Source organism: Panicum virgatum, chromosome 6K (genome assembly GCF_016808335.1).
Source record: "Panicum virgatum strain AP13 chromosome 6K, P.virgatum_v5, whole genome shotgun sequence".
Taxonomy (NCBI): Eukaryota; Viridiplantae; Streptophyta; class Magnoliopsida; order Poales; family Poaceae; genus Panicum; species Panicum virgatum.
The window spans coordinates 37,107,064-37,125,323 of NC_053141.1; the positions used below are offsets into that span (position 1 = coordinate 37,107,064).

General features: G+C 47.1%; 2 protein-coding genes across 2 annotated transcripts; one reads left to right on the forward strand and one right to left on the reverse strand.

Annotated features, from left to right (window-relative positions):
• Positions 1–1,622, forward strand: LOC120639200 (protein FEZ-like). The gene is made up of 4 exons (XM_039915199.1): positions 1–313; positions 481–782; positions 872–1,195; positions 1,316–1,622. Exons 1-4 carry the CDS (start codon positions 127–129, stop codon positions 1,526–1,528), a joined length of 1,026 nt encoding a protein of 341 aa, XP_039771133.1. The 5' UTR covers positions 1–126; the 3' UTR covers positions 1,529–1,622.
• A 1,005-nt stretch (positions 1,623–2,627) lies between these two features.
• Positions 2,628–4,765, reverse strand: LOC120712455 (60S ribosomal protein L34-like). Its single transcript, XM_039998242.1, has 4 exons — positions 4,573–4,765; positions 4,384–4,463; positions 3,079–3,188; positions 2,628–2,991 (listed from the first exon to the last, which is right to left on the reverse strand). The coding sequence occupies exons 1-4, from the start codon at positions 4,649–4,651 to the stop codon at positions 2,901–2,903; spliced, it is 360 nt and encodes a 119-aa protein (XP_039854176.1). The 5' UTR covers positions 4,652–4,765; the 3' UTR covers positions 2,628–2,900.
• Between the last annotated feature and the right edge of the window lie 13,495 nt (positions 4,766–18,260).

Here is an 18,260-nt window from a genome sequence, read left to right on the forward strand (position 1 = left end):
CTCACAAGCTTCATCCCTGAAAGCCATTCACTAGATACTGCATAGGTAGTACAAGAGCAAGCTTAATTTGTAAGCTTGTAACCCCAGCAGCAAGCAGGCTTTAAGCTCCATCTCTCTTTGTTAGATATGGAGGCGAGAAATGATATCAACATGGACAAGTCAGATGAGATCCTCATGCCCGGTTTCCGGTTTCACCCGACTGATGAAGAACTGGTCAGTTTCTACCTCAAGAGGAAGATCCAGCAAAAGCCTATCTCCATTGAGCTTATCAGGCAGCTGGACATCTACAAGTATGATCCATGGGATCTCCCAAGTAAGAAGCTGCCACCAAATTTAGAACTTCTACCGTCTTACTCCTTTTGTCAATGTGTCGGGCTTCCATTAACTTTAAATATTTGCATCTCAGGATGATCGTAAAAGACGTAGCGAATAGTTAGCAGAGTTAGCATTTCTGACTTAATTGTTCTTGTTCATTGACAGAGCTTGCGAGCACCGGCGAGAAAGAGTGGTACTTCTACTGTCCAAGGGACAGGAAATACCGCAACAGCGTTAGACCAAACAGAGTCACAGCAGCCGGGTTCTGGAAGGCCACAGGGACAGACAGGCCAATCTATTCCTCTGAGGGTACCAAGTGCATAGGCCTGAAGAAATCTCTTGTGTTCTACAAAGGGAGAGCGGCAAGAGGGATGAAAACTGACTGGATGATGCATGAATTCAGGCTCCCTTCGCTCAACGATCCCTCGCTCCCCAAGCGACCCATTGACAAGACCATTCCACTTAATGTAAGCACTATCAATTCATAGTGTAGTTCAGCTGAATTCAAAAAATTTGAACAATTCTGAAGGATATTTTTCTTTTGTGCCAAAAACAGGACTCCTGGACTATCTGTAGGATCTTCAAGAAGACCAGCTCCATGGCGCAACGAGCACTGTCGCACACCTGGGGGCCACCACTGCCAGGGGCAACTGAGGCAGAGATGTTCTCTGCGTTCCAGTCAGTGCAAGCTTCAGAGTTCGCTCTGGAGAGCTCATCTTGCTCACTGCAAGTTGCACCACCTGCACCTGCAAACCAGTTCACCAGCAGACATGGTTTGCAAGGTCAGCAACAGCAGCAGAACAAGGTGAACAACCCATCTCTTGATGGCTCCTCATGCAAGCTCATCAACTTCAACTGCAGCCAATCCCTAGAACCCCAGAACTTCCCCATCACCTTCCCTTTTGAAGTGCAAACATCGCAGAAGACCACAGCTGCTGCGCCAATGTTCTTCAGTGCGCAGCCTGATCACCTCGGTGGATTTGTAGTCGATTCCTCTGCCGATGTCAATGGCGGCATCGGTAGCAGGAGCCAGGATTCATCCACCAGGAAGCCTGGCAATGGCTTCAGCATGAACAACAGTGACTGGGAAGCTGTGGGGAGGATCAACTTCCCTTTTGATCTGGGTGCAGATTCTTCAGAGGACTGGAGATTCAACATACCCTGGGAATCCTTCCTGAGCCCTACTGCTGTCCAGACTGAGCTGCCACACTAGGGCTGTCAGCAATTTTCATTGCACTACAGAGACTGAGGTACTTCCATTCATAGGTTACTTGTACAGATGCCGTGCGTGTGTGAGTTGCCTTCATCTGTTAGCATTACTGTTAGCTGCAGAGATATTTTTTTTTGTTCAGTTTTGATTAGGGGTGCCATGTACATACTGTGAGCTATACCATTGTTAACAGCAAAGCTAACAGAGAGAAGGAATTCTGTGTTGTACATACACTACTGAGTTTTCAGTGTTGTGAGATAATATTGCACTTGCAGTGCTAAAATGTGAGCTTCTCAGTGTGAAAATATTGGACGTGTTTGAATACTTATATCAACATAACCATATCAAGCATCATCTGCGGTCTTACATAATCTTTGAATTGTGAAATTGTTGGACTGCCCAGGCTGAGCTGCCACATTACGGCAGTTTGCAATTTGCATTGCTCTACAGAGTGAGAGGTACCGTTCCTAGGTTCTATGTACATGTGTGAATTGCTTTCATCTGTTAGCTTCTGAGGAAACATCTTTCGTTCCACTTTTAGTTAGGGGAACATATTCCTAGGTTCTATGTACAGTGTGTGAATTGCCTTCATCTGTTAGCTTCAGAAACATTTTTTGTTCCAGTTTTAGTTAGGGGAACAAGTGCCCATGTACATACTGTAAAGCTATACTACTGTTAACAGAAGCTTAAAGAAAGAAGGCATCCGTGTTGCACATGCACATCTAAGCAGAAAAGTTGTGTTGCAGTATCATCTTGCACTTTAAGAGCAAAATCGTTGGGCCTATCTGAATACTTAATTACTTGTGGCATCAACAAAACAACATCAAGCTGCAGAAATGCCTGCAAAAATTGATATCAAGTTTGAATGGTGCACTGTTAATAGGAAATTACTTATGGTATCAACAAAACAACATCAAGCTGCAGAATTGCCTGCAAAAATAGATATCAGGTTTGAATGGTGCACTGTTAATAGGAAAGCAAGAAAATGGTTTCAAGAGTGCACAGTTGATTTTAACAAAGGGTTAATAGTCTCGTTTACAGTAGCAAAAAGAGGCACAATGGTCATGCAAGAAATGACATGAAACGGGGGAGCAACAGGTCCTGAACAAAAAAGATAGCTACAAACCAGAAGGCAAATTCAATAAGCTGATGGTGCCCAGATATGATCTGAATTCAAAACAAAGCAACAAGGGGTACAGATGTCCCAATATTCAGACAATGAAAGGTGAAAATGGCTCCAGTCTGCAGATGCTCTAAACTTGACAGGTATGTCTCTCACATGCTAAACATTTCACACAAAAGGCAACTAGATTTTCCATCCACCAAAAATACTTTTCGCAGTGTACAAAACAGCTACGCTTCCATTCCAGGAGCTCTACTTTGTGGCTGTCTTGTCCTTGGTTTTCTGTATTTTCAGGACCTTCTTGACGATCTTCTGCTCCTCAACCAAGAAAGCACGGATGATCCTGCACATGAATAGTTGTATTTCATAAGACTACAAAATTACAAATCCTGGGTTTTCACATCATAATATATCCAGCTTTATTACTGACCTCTCCCTAACAGCAGTTCCAGAGAGCACTCCACCATAAGGACGGTTCACAGTCCTGCGATTCCTAGACAACCTGGACCTCTTGTACTCAGCAGGCCTCAAGTGGGGGATCTAGAGATATGGTAAAAACAGCATTAGATTAGGTAGAAAGTTCACATTGAATTGCAGATGAATACCTAGTACTGGTGGCTTATGGGGCATGTTCAAGTTCAGATAGGAAAATTGCGAGATTATGTCAAAGTATGTTGCTATGAAAAAACAACCAGAAAAATAGTCCATGCAAACATAGAAGACAGACTCGAGAATAAAACTGTAAAACTAACAAATTGAAACTCAACCTTACTAACATGGTGATAGTATTTAGTCAACAAGGCACGCCAGGGAAATCAGCTCAGCTAATTTTGCTTTATTGGCAACAGCATCCAAACATGGTTTGCTGAATAAAATGCTGACATTAGCTCACCATGTCATCAGATGAGTAATGCACTATTAGATAATAGATCTGATATAAATAAACACCATAACACAGCATGAACAGAGCAATGGCTTAAAGACAGTTGGACTAGGGTCAGCTAATTTGGGATGAGGATCTGTAACATGTTCTTCATAACTCAACAGGGCTTCAAAAATTGGACAGATTATCCTAATTTATTGGGTATAAGTTACACCTAAGTCAATGTAGGCTTTTGTTACATATCCAAGGATCAGCATTGCACGTAACATTTATGTAGCTTGCAATGTAAATAACACCAACACAAAACGAAGCGAGACAGTGATGAATCTGAAGCATGGAGAGGAAACGAGTGCTCAACAAATAAATAGTTTCACTCTTAGTTCTTAGTTCAGCATGTTGCAAGCAGGGGCACACAGTGGATATCACATGCCAGTCACAACACATCTTCCCCCAAATGACAGGACTTGCACACAAATATTTTACACAGTAGTTTCATTCCACATACACTACCATTTACTCAAGGAAGAGGTTTGCACATAAACAAGATATAAAGACACCAACTATTAACCATCCTCCAATAGACCTATACAGGCACAATGCGGCATCAAACTGCCGGTACCAGAGTAATTGCCTACACCATCCAAAGATAAAGGAAACTGCAAACCGTCAAAACAACCAATGAAGATCTAATCCACAATTACTTCAGTACAGATAGCACATGCATGCTCCTAGCCAATACTTCCCCACTGCAGCATCTAGGACCAATGCACTATAGCGCTACAAGAACGCAGAGTCTACACGCGAGATACGGAACCAAAATAAAACCAGATTAGAGCTGCCCCCACCACTCACCCCCTGGATCTTCTTCCCGGTGACGGGGCACTTAGGCCCGCTCGCCCTCTTCTTGGTGTACTGGTACACAAGCCTCCCACCTGCACGAATCCGCCGATCCCATCAACACCACCAGGAACACACGCACAGATCAGGACACCACAGACTCCTCCCAAACCTAGCAGGAATGAAACCGAGGGGGGCGCGCACCTGGGGTCTTGACGACCCGGGTCTGGTTGGACTTGGTCGCGTAGCTGTGACGCTTTCGGTAGGTGAGGCGCTGCACCATCTCGCCGCCGCCGCCGCCGCCGCCCGACAAAACCCTAGAGAGGCTGGGTGCCGGCGCGAGGGGTTGGGGAAGGAAGGGCGGGAGGAGGAGAGGAGAGGGCTCGCGGCGGCGGCGATAGAAGTATAAATAGTTGGCTCGGGCGGCTACGCGGAGCGGACGGCTCGGATTGATCCGCTTGATCTGATGGCTAGACGGATTGGGCTTTGGTCGTCTGGTTAGCATTTCCAGCCGCCGCTTCTTGTTGGGCCTCATGGGCTGAAATCTAGCCATCCAGAAAACTTAAGCCCATTCGAGCAGCACAGCATTTTCCCCGTATATGTGGGCCGAGCTACAGCATCCTCGAGGCCTCTTTAAAGAAGGCACAGGCCCGTATTAATATTTGGCCACCTCAGATTTGATTTGAATTATCTTTCTCTCGTATCACAAGTGTAACTGGTAGTCAAATCATTACACAAAGTCTAATAATTTGTTTTTGTTGCCATAACAATTTTTTTTGTTGCAAAAAAATTATTCCAGCAACAACAAAAAAAGTGGGCTGATTTTAGATCAAAACACGGAATCTTGGAGGTAGATTGCATGCGACAGGTCCACTCGGGTCACACGCATATCCCAGTATAAACCGCCGACACGATGAAACCAGAAGCAGAATTGCTTGTTAACGAAGGTGAGCAGCTTTGAGCAACAATGGCGGCTCAAGGTTCGTGCCCGGCGATGGATGCTGCGTCGTCGTGCTGCCGGCCCGCTCTGCCTGTCTGCCGTTCTGACGATGCAGCCCTACAGTGCATCCCTTTCGACATTGATGGCAAACGTACAAGAAGGTCAAAGCTCCAGCACGGCGAGAGATGAGCCGGCCGGGCGGCCGCCGTGTCCGGCTCCGGCAGCGATCCCATTGGCCCGTGGGTTGACGCGCCACCGGACGCCCGTGTGCCCGATTCAATGCCACTCCCGTCCCGGGGGTTGCTCGATGCGATGGCATCCGTGGGGGGCAAGCGCTTGATGGGCGAGGAAGCGACGGAGCCCTTTGCAGCACGCGCTCGCTGCTAGTACAATTCAATCCACGGCGTGCCGATCTCCGGCGGCCAATGGCGTGACGGGGCGGCCGCGTCACGAGACTGTGCGGCATCAATGCGCCGTTGGACCGGCGGTGATCGGCGCCGCGGCCATTATTGGCCGGCTGGCCTGATGCCGGCAGGTTTGCGTCGAGGTGGATGCGAGTGTTGTGAATGGTCAAACAGCTCGTGCTGTATAGGAGAACCTGCCCGACGCGGCGGCGAGCTGCGTGCCCTTAGCTTGCTTTGTCTCCCTGTGCGTCGACGACGCCGGTTTGAATGCACGGTCGTCCGGCCGAGGACCTCGACGTCGACGTGGTACCTGCCACGAGCCGGCCATCCTGTCGACGTCCGGCCGGGGCGGCCTCTCTGTTGAGGCCAGGGGAGGGGATCGGGCGACCGGCCGGCCGGCCGGCGGCGCTGGAGCGGCCCCGGCGCCAGAACGAACGCTGCCTGCGGTGTCGCCGGCGCGGCAGAGCGATGCGCGATCAGGCGAGTGATTCTGTCATCCAGAGTCATCGAAGATACGGTCACCTCGCTAAAAAAAAAAAGAAGATACGGTCATGTGAAAGTTGACAGTAGTGTTCTCGTGTGACAATATAACTCGATACTTTTGCGCGTACTATAGTGACCATTTTTCCTTTCTTTCAAAAGACAACTGAATGCGAACATGTTTTTTTTTTGGTCCGTCTATGCCTAACTCAAGTGATTTGACGGGTTCCAACACTCGGGTAATTTTGTTCTTTGTTTCACCCAAAGCAAGTATCCAAAAAAATCGAGTGAAACAAAAGACTTGCTCACCTAAAATTTGTAACCATCAGATCAGACATCAACTGCCACAAAAAAAATCCAAAAAGAGTACTAAAAACATATAACCCAAAACAAAAAGAAGAAGAAAAATATTTAAAAAATTAAAATTATACAGAAATGCTCTATGGAATACAAAATTTCAGACATTTTAGGGAGACAGTGAGTAACCCGACAAATGCCAGATACAAAATTTCAAAATATTACAAAGTTATTCTATGGAACTCAAAATTTCAGAATTTTTTGGGGTGCCTGAGTAACCCAACAAATGCCAAAAAGAAAATTGACAAATCAAATATTCAAGCAAAATGTACAATCCAAAAATATATATGTTACAGTGCTATGAACATTGTAATTGACAAATGTAATGCACTGTCAGTTACAATAATATTGACTTAACAAGATGGAAAACAAAAGAAAAATGGAATCCTGATTTTTATCCGTACACTTTTAATAAGAAAAGTACTGCAGCTAATTTACACTCACATTGTGGAAAACATACAGTACTATAGAAACTGTAATTTACAATGAAATGCAATGTCAATAAGGAAAATGCAATGGGGATGAAATAGTTGGGGGGCAAAACGAGAAATAGAACAAGCAATTTATAAAAAGGCCTAAATAAAAACCATCATTGATATTTGAAGTCAATAGCACATAATTACAACCCAAATATATTTAAATTACAGTACTATAAACACTGTAATTTTGGATAAATTGCACTGTAAATATGAAAGGAAAGGATAAAAAATAAAAATATACCTGCAAGAAAAGAGGAAAGGGAAAAAAAATTTAGTCTACAATAAACCTGACGCAGAATCCACAATTGATTAAGAAGTTCTGATCAAGTATATATTATAGAAAAATAAGAATAGGAACCAGGACTAGATATATAAAGCATGCACAAACGAGTAGAGTGTAGAGCAGCACTAAACAAATAATGAAAACAAAATACCTTATCAAGATAAGAGCCATAATGAACAGACCAACAAAAATCAACAGCGGATAAAATTTACAGTGACAACATATGTAAATGACAGTATGAATTAAGCTGTCAATAGAGTATAGATTACATGTAAAAAGTACTATACTAACAGAAAAGCAGTTACAAGAAAAAGGACTACAAAATATTCTAAGTTAATCAGAAATATAATAGTGTCGTGGAGCTCATTACTGTAAAATCAAACATAAAACCAGAGACTAAAATCAGAAAATAGGTAAAAAGTTCTACAAGTTACAGAGAACTCCACTAATAAGGGGGTGATCAAAACATAGACGACTAGCAGTATACAAAGGCTACTAAACTTGCAGTATGTAAACTATTAACCAATACACTGAAACTGTATATACACACGAAAATCCACAAGTAGCAAGCAATAAATATACACACGAAAATCCATGAACAGGGGAATGACTGAAATCTGCAAGCACATCAGATAGAGGGCGGAGGTCAAAAACCTACAGCACTCGGAAACAAAAAGGAATCAAATCAGATGGACGCTAGCAACCAACAATTTACAATGAAATGAGCCAAATCCACAGGCAAAAACAAAGCATCCGTGCCACATACCCAGAGAGATAGAGAGCGAGAGATGGGGGAGCCCCCGTACAGCACGAGCGGCGCGAGTGCCAACGTGAGCAGCAGCAGCAGCACTGCGCCCGACACCGCTCCCTCCCCAGCTCCCCCTTGTCCTCGGCCTCCGCCTCGGTGGCCAGACGCGGGGCCTCCGATGTGCGCCGCCTACCGGCACCGTGCGCGCTCCAGAGAGAGAGAGAGGTACCACAACGCCTCAGCAGAGGATGCCGGGCCTGGAAGGAGACGGCAGCGGCGGCGCAGGAAAAAAATCAGTCGGAGGGAGAGCAGCGGCCGTAACGGGATCACGTTCAAAAATCAAAATCACCGAGAAAATTGCAAACAAATGAAATCAACAACGAAAACCACAAATAGGGGAGCAAATCGAAAGGAATCAGGGAGGAGACGACGAAAACCTAAAAACCGCCTCACCTGGCGGAGCTAGGAAGGGAGCGGAGCTCACAAGGGAGGAGACGAAAATGAAATGGAACTGAAAAGAAGAATAGAGAAAGAGCGGCCAGAATATCAGGGCGGCAGATAAAAAATCCAAAAAATCAGGCTGACAACATTGGCCCGCAGGTCATTGAGGTAAACCATAACAAACGGCACCAAAATAAACGAAGGGTGCAGATTGGACCAAAATGAGATCGGACGACACAGCAAATCGAGTGAGCAAAGGCTTCAAATCACCCGAGTGATAGATAGCTTTCCCTTTTTTTTCTTTTCAAAATGCATAGAGAGTGCGCGTGTAGATGTAGTTCGGATCTGGACATATCCTTTTCCAAGGAGATGACCATTGCTCCATCTGGTTGCATGTTATTGCAAACATTGGCCAAATTGCACGACCAAAGAAAAACTAATTAAGTTGGGTCCAATTTGACCAAAATGCCCCTACTAATCTCACAGCAAGAATCATCGTAGTCACGGTAATGAGTAAATATATACTCTCAAACACTTAAAAGAGTATTATCATGGGCCAACAGATAGGTCTACTACACTCGACAGTAAGCCTCTGTGTGTATGTGTCCCAACTCCCAACTGATGGCCTATCAGAAAGCAAACCATGGCTGTGTTTAGTTGGACACCCCAGTCGAGATCCCGGCGGCCTGAACGAGGACGGGGATATAGGCCCGCCGCGCCGTGTCCGTCCCGTGATCCGCAATGGCGGCCGCGCGGCGGCGCGCGGTTCATGGACGGCACGGCGGCGGCCGCCTCCTGACGTCCTCTCTCTAGTCCGTCCCTGACACGTTCCTTTCCGCATTCATGGCGAACGGAGACGGAAGTCAACCACTCCGGTACGGCGAGCTCCCGTGCGCGCGCGTTGCTTTCGCGTCGGCTGACGAACCATTTCCTCCTCGGCAGAGGGTTATGGCGCGGCCCTTGTGTCATTGTGTGACCCCGATTGGTTCCGGCGGCGAGCCGCAACTACCGCGCGTAGACAGGCGCTGCCGACGACGGACTTGCCGGACACATAAATGCATGGCGCGCAGCTAGGATTGCAGCGCATACGGAGGCCGATCATGCACCCCCGCCAGGCGGCAGCCGGCAGCTCTAGCTCAGCAAAGCCGTCGCCCGGGGCGCGCGCGGTGACCTCACCGCGCCTGGCCGCCGCCGGCGACGTAGCAGCTCGCGACGCGCCGGGGCGTCGCGATCGGCGCACGCGCGCCCGAGAGGGAAAGGCATTGGAACGACGAGATCGAACCTGTCGCAGCGACAGTCTAACCGGCCGGGCCGGCCGACTTGCAAGTTCGCAAATGTTCTCGTCAGCATAGGGGTACATACCCACCTGGCGTCCTCGACGTCCTTGGCGCCATCCGGGGTGGTTGGTGGGTGGGGGCGGTCGCCGGCGTGGTCGCCGGCGGCGGGGGTGGTGGTGGGCGGCGGCGGGCCTTAGGAATTCGGGTTTCCGGGGTGCCGACGTCCACCAGTGTTAGAGGATTCGGCGGCGGCGGCGGCGGCGGCTGCTCGGCGGCGGCGGCGGCTCGTTCGGCGGCGGTGGGCAAGGGGGTGCGACAGCACCCCCGGCCGGGCGGGGCGGGACGGGCGGTGGGCGGCGGCCGGCGGGCGGCGGCCGGTGGCGGTGGCAAGCTAGCCGGCGGGGTCGGGTGGGTACCTACCCCTATGCTGACGGTAACCGCGTCCCTTGCAAGTTGTGGGGCGCGCGCATGTTAAAACTGCCACAGTGGTTGGGACAGGGACTACCGGCCGGCCGGCCTGGATCGATATGATCTGCCGGCGAGCTCGTTCATAATGGCGCGCGCGGGCGCGGGCGCGGGCGCGATCACACCGGCCGGCCGGACGTTCAACTCGAACGGCCGCCGGCGTGGCGGACGAACGCGTCGTCCGGCGGCCGTTCTATAGGCCCGCGGGTTGACGCGCCGTACGCCCTCGTGCTCGGCCGATTCAATGCTAGAAGGGGGATGCATAGATGACACTAGCTGACTAGCTGCTAGTAGATATTAATCTGACGAGAGACATGTCATCCGTGGACAGGCGCTTTATGGACGAAGACGAAGGCTCGCCTACTGCTGCTCCACTTGCTCGATCGAGCGCTGGCGGCTTAATTTGCGCACGCGCTAGCTGATCTGATCCCGCGTGCTCCGCCTAGATAGTTTCAGCCGTGTGCTCGGCGCGGTGTGACGATTGGTGAGCGGCGATGCACGACGTCGCGTTGCGTCGAGCTGGATTGGAGGAGCACTACACGGCCATGTGTATTGAACTCGCGCATCGAATGCATGTGCCGCGGCTCGTGCGACTGTGACGAACCGCCAAATTAAAACTCTAATTAAACGTAATGTCCGTCATTTGAACACATCGAACGCATTAACTTAACGACTTAGTTTGGCGATCCTTTCTCAACCCACGTCCCGATCAAAACAATGCCGATAGTCTCACGCGAAGGTAAGCACAGATGGTACAAGCACGACAGAAATTCGAAAATACAACAAATATTCATAAGACTTAACCTTAAGTGTTACAAACCAAGTTTGAATAAATACATAATTTACAAACTTTGCATTATTGAAATCCGGGTTCAACTAGAGGAAAGGGGCCTACAACTACCAAAAGTGTACCTTAGGGGGATCCCTAACTAAACGTCTGGCTCCATAATCTCCCATCCCTCTGCATCCCGGCGGATGAACTTAACACAGCAGGGACATAAATCTACGTCTGCGTGTCCTGCAGTAATGTTTCAACAAAAGCTCTAAACAACTAATACTCAGCCAGACTTACCCGACCAGTGGGTATAACTTAGCCCACATATCTAGACATGCAAAACTTTTGACTGGTGGTTAGTTTTGCAGAAAAAGCGACTAAAATGAAGCCTTATTTCCATATTTTAGCTCATGATTCTATATATCTTGACCATCATCTAATTTAGCATATCTAGAGCAAACATGGTAAAGCATATAATAACATTCCAAGTGAATATAACCATATGCCATACATACTCCGACTCAATACTACGCTGTGACGCAGTGATCAAGGTGCCCATGTCCGAGAGCGACTGACGGCGAATCGATTCGATTTAACCTTGCAAGGTGGACCTAACCAACACGGCACGCATATGCCCCGTCGGACCACACGCACCAACCCTTCCCCTTCCCGCCTCGAACTACAGAACCGCCCTACCTACATATAGTCAGTCGAGCTCAACGAGAGACCACCAAAAGTAAACATATGCATCCCGTTTCTCCGCGACTACTCGACTCGCCCTAAGGGGTGGTGATGAAGTTCTGTACTTTCGAAGCGAGACAGTACTAGGCTTATCGGTTTCGACTACCTCCTACTCCCGGCATGCGGTTAGTACAGTTCAAACATGATCAGCAGGGCCGACAACGGCTCGGTCCTTAACCGACAAAGACGGAGCTACACTTTTCTCCGCCCGGTCTCAAACTCTATTCTTCACTTCCTTCCAAGATTAGTAACCCACATATGGAAACATGAAATAACATTTATTTCGCGAGTAACTGGAAATTACTCGACTTTTATCGAACCCTATCTAGCATAGCATTTCTATCGTCCTATACATACTAGTATAACTCAAGAAAACCTAGGGTTCATGCAACTAGGGTTTCAAATAACACCTAGACGTAATGCACAAGTAATAAATATATATGTAGGTGCCATAATTTAAATTAATCGGATGTGCACCGGGGCTTGCCTTCATGCTGCTGCTCAAAGCTAGGGTTAGACGGGCCTTGGGCCGGGTTCTCACGCCCCTCCTCCTGGGCTTGCTCCGGCTGCTCCTGCGGTGCCGCAATCACCTCGAACACGACGTCCTCAACGGCGGATGCTACACAAATGCATATGAAATAATTGAGTGCAGCTCAAGGATGCAACTATTATATTTCAACTGGAATGCCCTGCGGACTGTCCGCACCCAAGTGGCGGACCATCCGCAGTACAACTCTGCCAACCCACCAGATCCAACTATCTCTCTGGACAAATTTCAATCTATACGAAGGACGGTCCGCTATAACATAGCGGACTGTCCGCAGTTTAACTCTGCAATACTACCAGAGGCAACGACGCCTCTGGACAAAATTTTAATCTCTACTGCGGACCGTCCGGCCCTCCTTGGCGGACCGTCCGCAGTTCACTCTGCCAATTCCACCGGAGACGATAACGTCTCTGGACAAAATTCTAGACTATACGGCGGACTGTCCGCTCTCCAAAAGTGGACCGTCCGCAGTTCAACTTTGTGGAACCCACCAGAGACAACATCGTCTCTGGACAAATTTGGATCTCTACGGTGGACTGTCCGCTCTCCAATAGCGGACCGTCCGCAGTTCAATTCCTACGAAAACACCAGAGACAACATCCTCTCTCGACAACTTATAACTTGACCTGTGGACTGTCCGGCCCTCCTAGGCGGACCGTCCGCAATTCACTTTTGCAGACCACCCGACAGGCGGCAGTAAGCACGGCGACGGCGACGGCGGTTCACCGGTGCCGGCGGCGCACAACAGGAGGGGGAAAGAGGCCAGGGGCACAAGTGACTCACCACGAATCCATTCCCGCGGTCGGTTCGGGCGGAGGACGACCGGAGAAGCGGATCGACGGTGGAGCAAAGCTTCAAGCGCCTCCAATGGTGACCGGCGGTGGTTGGGCGATTCCGGCCAGGGAGAAGCGGGGCTGGGGGTTGGGGAAGGTGGAGGAGGTGCCGGGGAAGGTTCTCGCGCGAGGAATCGAAGTATGGTGGTCGGAGGAGGGAGATCGACGAAAGGGGACGACGGCGGCGCGAGCGCTCGAGCGGAGCTCGCCTCTGGTCGTCGTGAGGAGGAGAAGAGAAGATATGACAGGCAGATCTCACAACCAGGATAAATATCTGGGCGTTCCTCTGGCGGACCGTCCGCCGATCCCTAGCGGACCGTCCGCGGTTTTGCTGGGTGTTACACTGACAGAACCAGCGGCGGCGCCCGTGACGGCCGCGCGGGGTCGGAGTTTGCTTCCAGCATCGTCCATTTCGTCCGTCCACGGCGCCGACGGGCACGTCGCGGTCGCCCCGGCGCGGCGGCCCCCACGTACGCTCGTGGCAGGGAAGAGAACACGACGCGTTCGCTGCCGGCCGGGTCGATCGAGCTTGGCGCGCGCTGTGCGGCTGCTACGGGCAGCTAGCTATTAGCTGCAGCCCTGCAGGAGCGCTTGGGCCTGGCGTCTTCGCTTGTGGAATAGACCAGGCAGAATTACTGCTCCCGGTCGACGCCACTAGCTACTTCATTGTTGGGGATTGGGAGACATTTTCTGAACCTATATGCATCCCAATTTTTTTTAAAAAATAAAGGCAAGAGCTCTGCCACTCAATTAAGATGAAAAAAAATTATGTACAAAAAAGCTAGCTGAACAAGATGCCAAACAGGAGGCCCGAGAGACTAACTTACGCTATGTATGTAGCCGAGCACAAATGCGACACACTGTCATGTCATGGGTCACTGTTCCCAAAAACTTGTGCAGAAGCAGAGTGATTCTAGTTCCATCGCCATGTACTCCCTCTGCTTTTTTACATATCACATTAGATTTGTCCTAAATCATATTTGTTAAAGTTTAACTATGTTTATAGAAAAATATAACAATATCTATACTATGCATACCGAAATATATATCATACTGGATTCAGTGAAATAAATATGATGTTGTAAATGTTATTATATTTTTCTATATAAATATTGTCAAAATTAGACAAATTTGACTTAAGATGAAGTACATGTAAATAAAAATGGGGAGGGAGTATGAACATTGAAGGCTACCTGAAAGTTTTGCGATCTGGGCTGCCACAACTTAATTGCTCACTCAAATGTCATTTTCCTTTTTGCGATAAATGATACCTCCAAGTTGATCATTCCGGTCTCCTTTCCTTCAATTTTGATTTGCGACAAATTACACCTGCAAGTGGCTTATTCAGACGTCTATAAATAAAAATGCGTCTTTTTTTTATTTGACTCCCTACACTGATCGTACCTACGAATTACACATACGTAGGATACTGACTTTCTATCCAGTTCTAGTGAGATTGATGGAACTATATTCACGGACGGTGGCAATCCCTTTTTGTGACTTGTGAGAGGCAAACCTAATCTATTCAGGGTCAAAGCGTAAGACACTAACATCTATGCTTGGGCTCGACCCAAGTCATGGGCATGATAGCGGTCGTCGATAATATCACTATCTAGGCTAGTAGTCCATCCTAAAAAAAGTTAAGTTCATCAATATAATATTATGGTAAGTAAACAACACATGCTCAAAACAGCAAGGCGCATGTGGTGACTTCATCGATCTCGTGGATTTATTTGCTGGCTCAGTCTTTGAAGAAACTTGTAGAAGTAGAGTTTGCGCTCGTACGTTTGTAAAGATGAGTGTGCGTGCATTGTGAATATCTGAGTTCTACTATATAATAAGAAAGGTAATTATATTTTTGCTTGCGCCAGCTCTTAGAACACATTTTGTAATGGGCATAGGCACGATCAGAGTCTCATCTCCCAACTAATGGTTCACTTAATCTCCACTTGGTTTGTTGCACTAGCATTAGTATTAGGAAAATTGTCGCTTTTGAGAGCTTTGGCTGCAGACGACACGTGGCAAGTTAAGTGACACTTGTCATTCTTTTTTTTAGCAACGGTGACACTTGTCATTCTTGAAGACACGTAAGTACGTAACCAGAAGCTACTAGAAATTGGATACAAAGTCAACAGTATCTATTTATGTTTTTGACTTTTAGAGCTTATTTGCCCTCCTTCCATTACACTTAGGAAACTTCAGTCAGACCTATAAACAATGACTGTAAACATACATGAATATTATTACGAAACCTGCCATGAGTACTATATCCAAGTAACTTTTTCATATATTTAAGCAAAATTGCTCTATGAAAAAAGGCAATGATGGTTTAAGACCAATTTTAATGGGAGTTTCATTATGATTTTCGTGAGCATTAAATAACATATCACATCAGTAATTTAGCTCACTTGATAGTGTCATCATGAGGATAGACAATGAAGAGTTTCATAAGGTGAGAGAAATTTTATCCCTACGAAACCTAGCCGGCACAGTTAAAATTCTCCGTCTTAGTAATTGTACTGTGTTGAGACTTGCCTAATATATGCTGTTGACCGTGAAATATCCAAAATGTCAAGTAAAAATGGATAGAGTACCAATTCGATAACGCTTCACATGCGTATATGTGACTGAATTGTACGACCAGCGCATGGCACGGTGATACTGCCGAATGCCGACCTCAGATTGCTGCTGGGGCACGCGATCAGTTGTATGTGTATTGTGCAGCAGGGAATTTTGTAACGAATCAAGGTAAATGTTAGTCAAAATGATACTTTAAATTTGTAAAGTATTTTTGGAACGCGGAGAAACTTTTAGAGGTTGTCGTGAATTCAAAAAGAAATTAGTGCACAAAGATTGTGCCAGGTTCTGTTATCAAAAGAAAATGGTATCTCACCTTAACTTGAGTATCCCTCACTTCCTTTTTTTTAGAAGAAAGAGTGCATTTCATTAATATAACCCAAGATGGAGATTGATCTCTCCAAACCATAGATTACAATTTACATACAACGTTTTGCTATCTGGACTAACTCATGAGTTACCTTATTGCACTCTCTCCTAACTTTACACACTCTTACCTCAGGGGTTAGTGATAGAGTATATACTTTATTTATTTCATAATATTATTAGAGAAGCTAGGTTTATTGTCTGACTCGGAATTCAGCGTGATCAGCACATTATTATGACAATTCGATCATAGGTTTTTTTATCCATTCAGTTAATTATCAACTAAACCCTTTTGAGGCAAGCCTTAGCTTCGGCATCCTCCACTGCACGTAACGATACCCTGCTTCAAGGCTGATAGTAACACCTTTCTAGTATGATCTTAAGTACCATTCCTAGGTTTGCTTTCCCTGAAAATTGATCAGATTAAAAGCAGCTTCCACATTCAGACCGTACTCCTTTTGTTCAATCGGTGACTTATCTCTCTGACTATCCTTTGACCTGTTTCCATCTATCAGATAATGGTGTTTTGCCCTTTTAACACCCCTCACTCTTTTCCTCGCTTGTGTCATCTATCCCTTCTCCGTAGACGTTGAATCAAGAAATAGCCAACGTCGAATCAAAAAGGAAAAAAAAAATCTAGGGATGTTTCTACCCACCCGGCCGGCAACTTGTTGAATCAAGAAACAGGGAGACGTTGGCTGCTGCTCAATGTTGCAAGCTCTTCAAGGACCTTGAATCAAGGTGGTGGCTTTGCATCTATCCAATTGGCGCCGCAAACACTCGGTCCATTGGAGTCTCCGTTCCAGTTTCCGCTATCAGTCGCCATTACGGGCCCAGAACTGGAGCTCGAGGAGAGCGGCGCAGAACTGGAGCTCGAGAACTCGCTTGCTCGTGATGCGACGACGTGCCCACGCTGCTCTCCTAGTCTTCTTCCGTTTGCTTTCGTTGCGTGCTACGGTCGGTAGTGAATCAAATGCACACAGTATGCTTCGTAAAGCGAACAGTGTACTGTTCCAAAGGAATGGGCCTGCGACTGGAACGCATAAAAGTGGTTCAGATCACCATTGATTTCTCATTAAATGGTGCAGATTGGCTTTGCTAGGCTACGATCTTTCCATGTTATATCACCATGTTTTTCTTTTATACCAATTGTTTCTTTAATAGTAGTAACTAGGTTCACATAGGGCACTCCTAATGCAGACTCTATCATAGAGTTTAAGCCTCCTATTTATTGTGTTTTGCTGATGTGGCAGTATATTTATGGAAGAGAGAGGGAGAGAAACCAAGACTCCAAGTTTTATTTAGACTCCAAGTCTTCACACAAATCAAGAATGAATGTGAGAAAGACAAATAGGCCATATAAATCAAAGTAATACACTTTGCATTGAGAAATATAGTTTCTTGTGATGGAGTCTTTGAGGCTTAAGACTCTACGAGTGGAGTTGCATTGGGACTGCCCTTAAGGAGGAGGTGGGGTGTGGCCATTCCTGTGATTAGCTCAAACGAGAATATAATATCTTTGTTTCAACACAATAATATTGGAATGGTGGGCAAACCTTATCTAAGCATCCTTTTCAAAATTAAACATGATGAGATGATGTGAAAGTGTATAATTCCGCCACGCCATGCCAAACATTTCCCCACTTCTTTCCTATGTCAACCGTCACATGTTTCAAAGTTTGGGTAATTATTAAGCATGTCCCACAGTGACCTAATAAGATAAATATATATAGTTACAAGAAGCAGGTATTTATTTATTTATAAGAACGGAAAATGGAAGTCAGCACCGCTCTCCATCAAGTCTTTTTCCATCAAGGGGAAACAGAAGGAGTCCCCCGCCGTTGCCAAAAGCTCACGCTCGCGATCCAGTCTCTCAAAACGAAGAGACTTAATGATGTTCCCGCCGAGACGAACGGCAGTGGGCTTCGCACCAAGTTCCACAGCAACAGCTTCAGGATCGGCGTCACGAACGAAGTAGCTGCTACTGTCTGATGAACTACTTGACCCTTCGCCGCCACTACCTTTCGTCTCGGAACTGGAGGTGACCTTCTCGGGAGAGGCTGGTCCTTCGGCATCTTTGCCGGAAAGCGCTTCAGCCTCTTTCCCGGAGGTAGGGGCTCCGCGCGGCGGAGGCGGGCGACGAGGGGAGTCGGCATCGACGTTGACCTCTTTGTCGCCG

Coding starts and splice junctions, on each gene's coding strand:
- LOC120639200 (XM_039915199.1), top strand. CDS start 127: ATGGAGGCGAGAAATGATATCAACATGGACAAGTCAGATGAGATCCTC. Junction 314..480: donor TGATCCATGGGATCTCCCAA/GTAAGAAGCTGC, acceptor GTTCATTGACAG/AGCTTGCGAGCACCGGCGAG. Junction 783..871: donor ACAAGACCATTCCACTTAAT/GTAAGCACTATC, acceptor TGCCAAAAACAG/GACTCCTGGACTATCTGTAG.
- LOC120712455 (XM_039998242.1), bottom strand. CDS start 4,651: ATGGTGCAGCGCCTCACCTACCGAAAGCGTCACAGCTACGCGACCAAG. Junction 4,464..4,572: donor CCGGGTCGTCAAGACCCCAG/GTGCGCGCCCCC, acceptor GGATTCGTGCAG/GTGGGAGGCTTGTGTACCAG. Junction 3,189..4,383: donor CCGGGAAGAAGATCCAGGGG/GTGAGTGGTGGG, acceptor CCATATCTCTAG/ATCCCCCACTTGAGGCCTGC.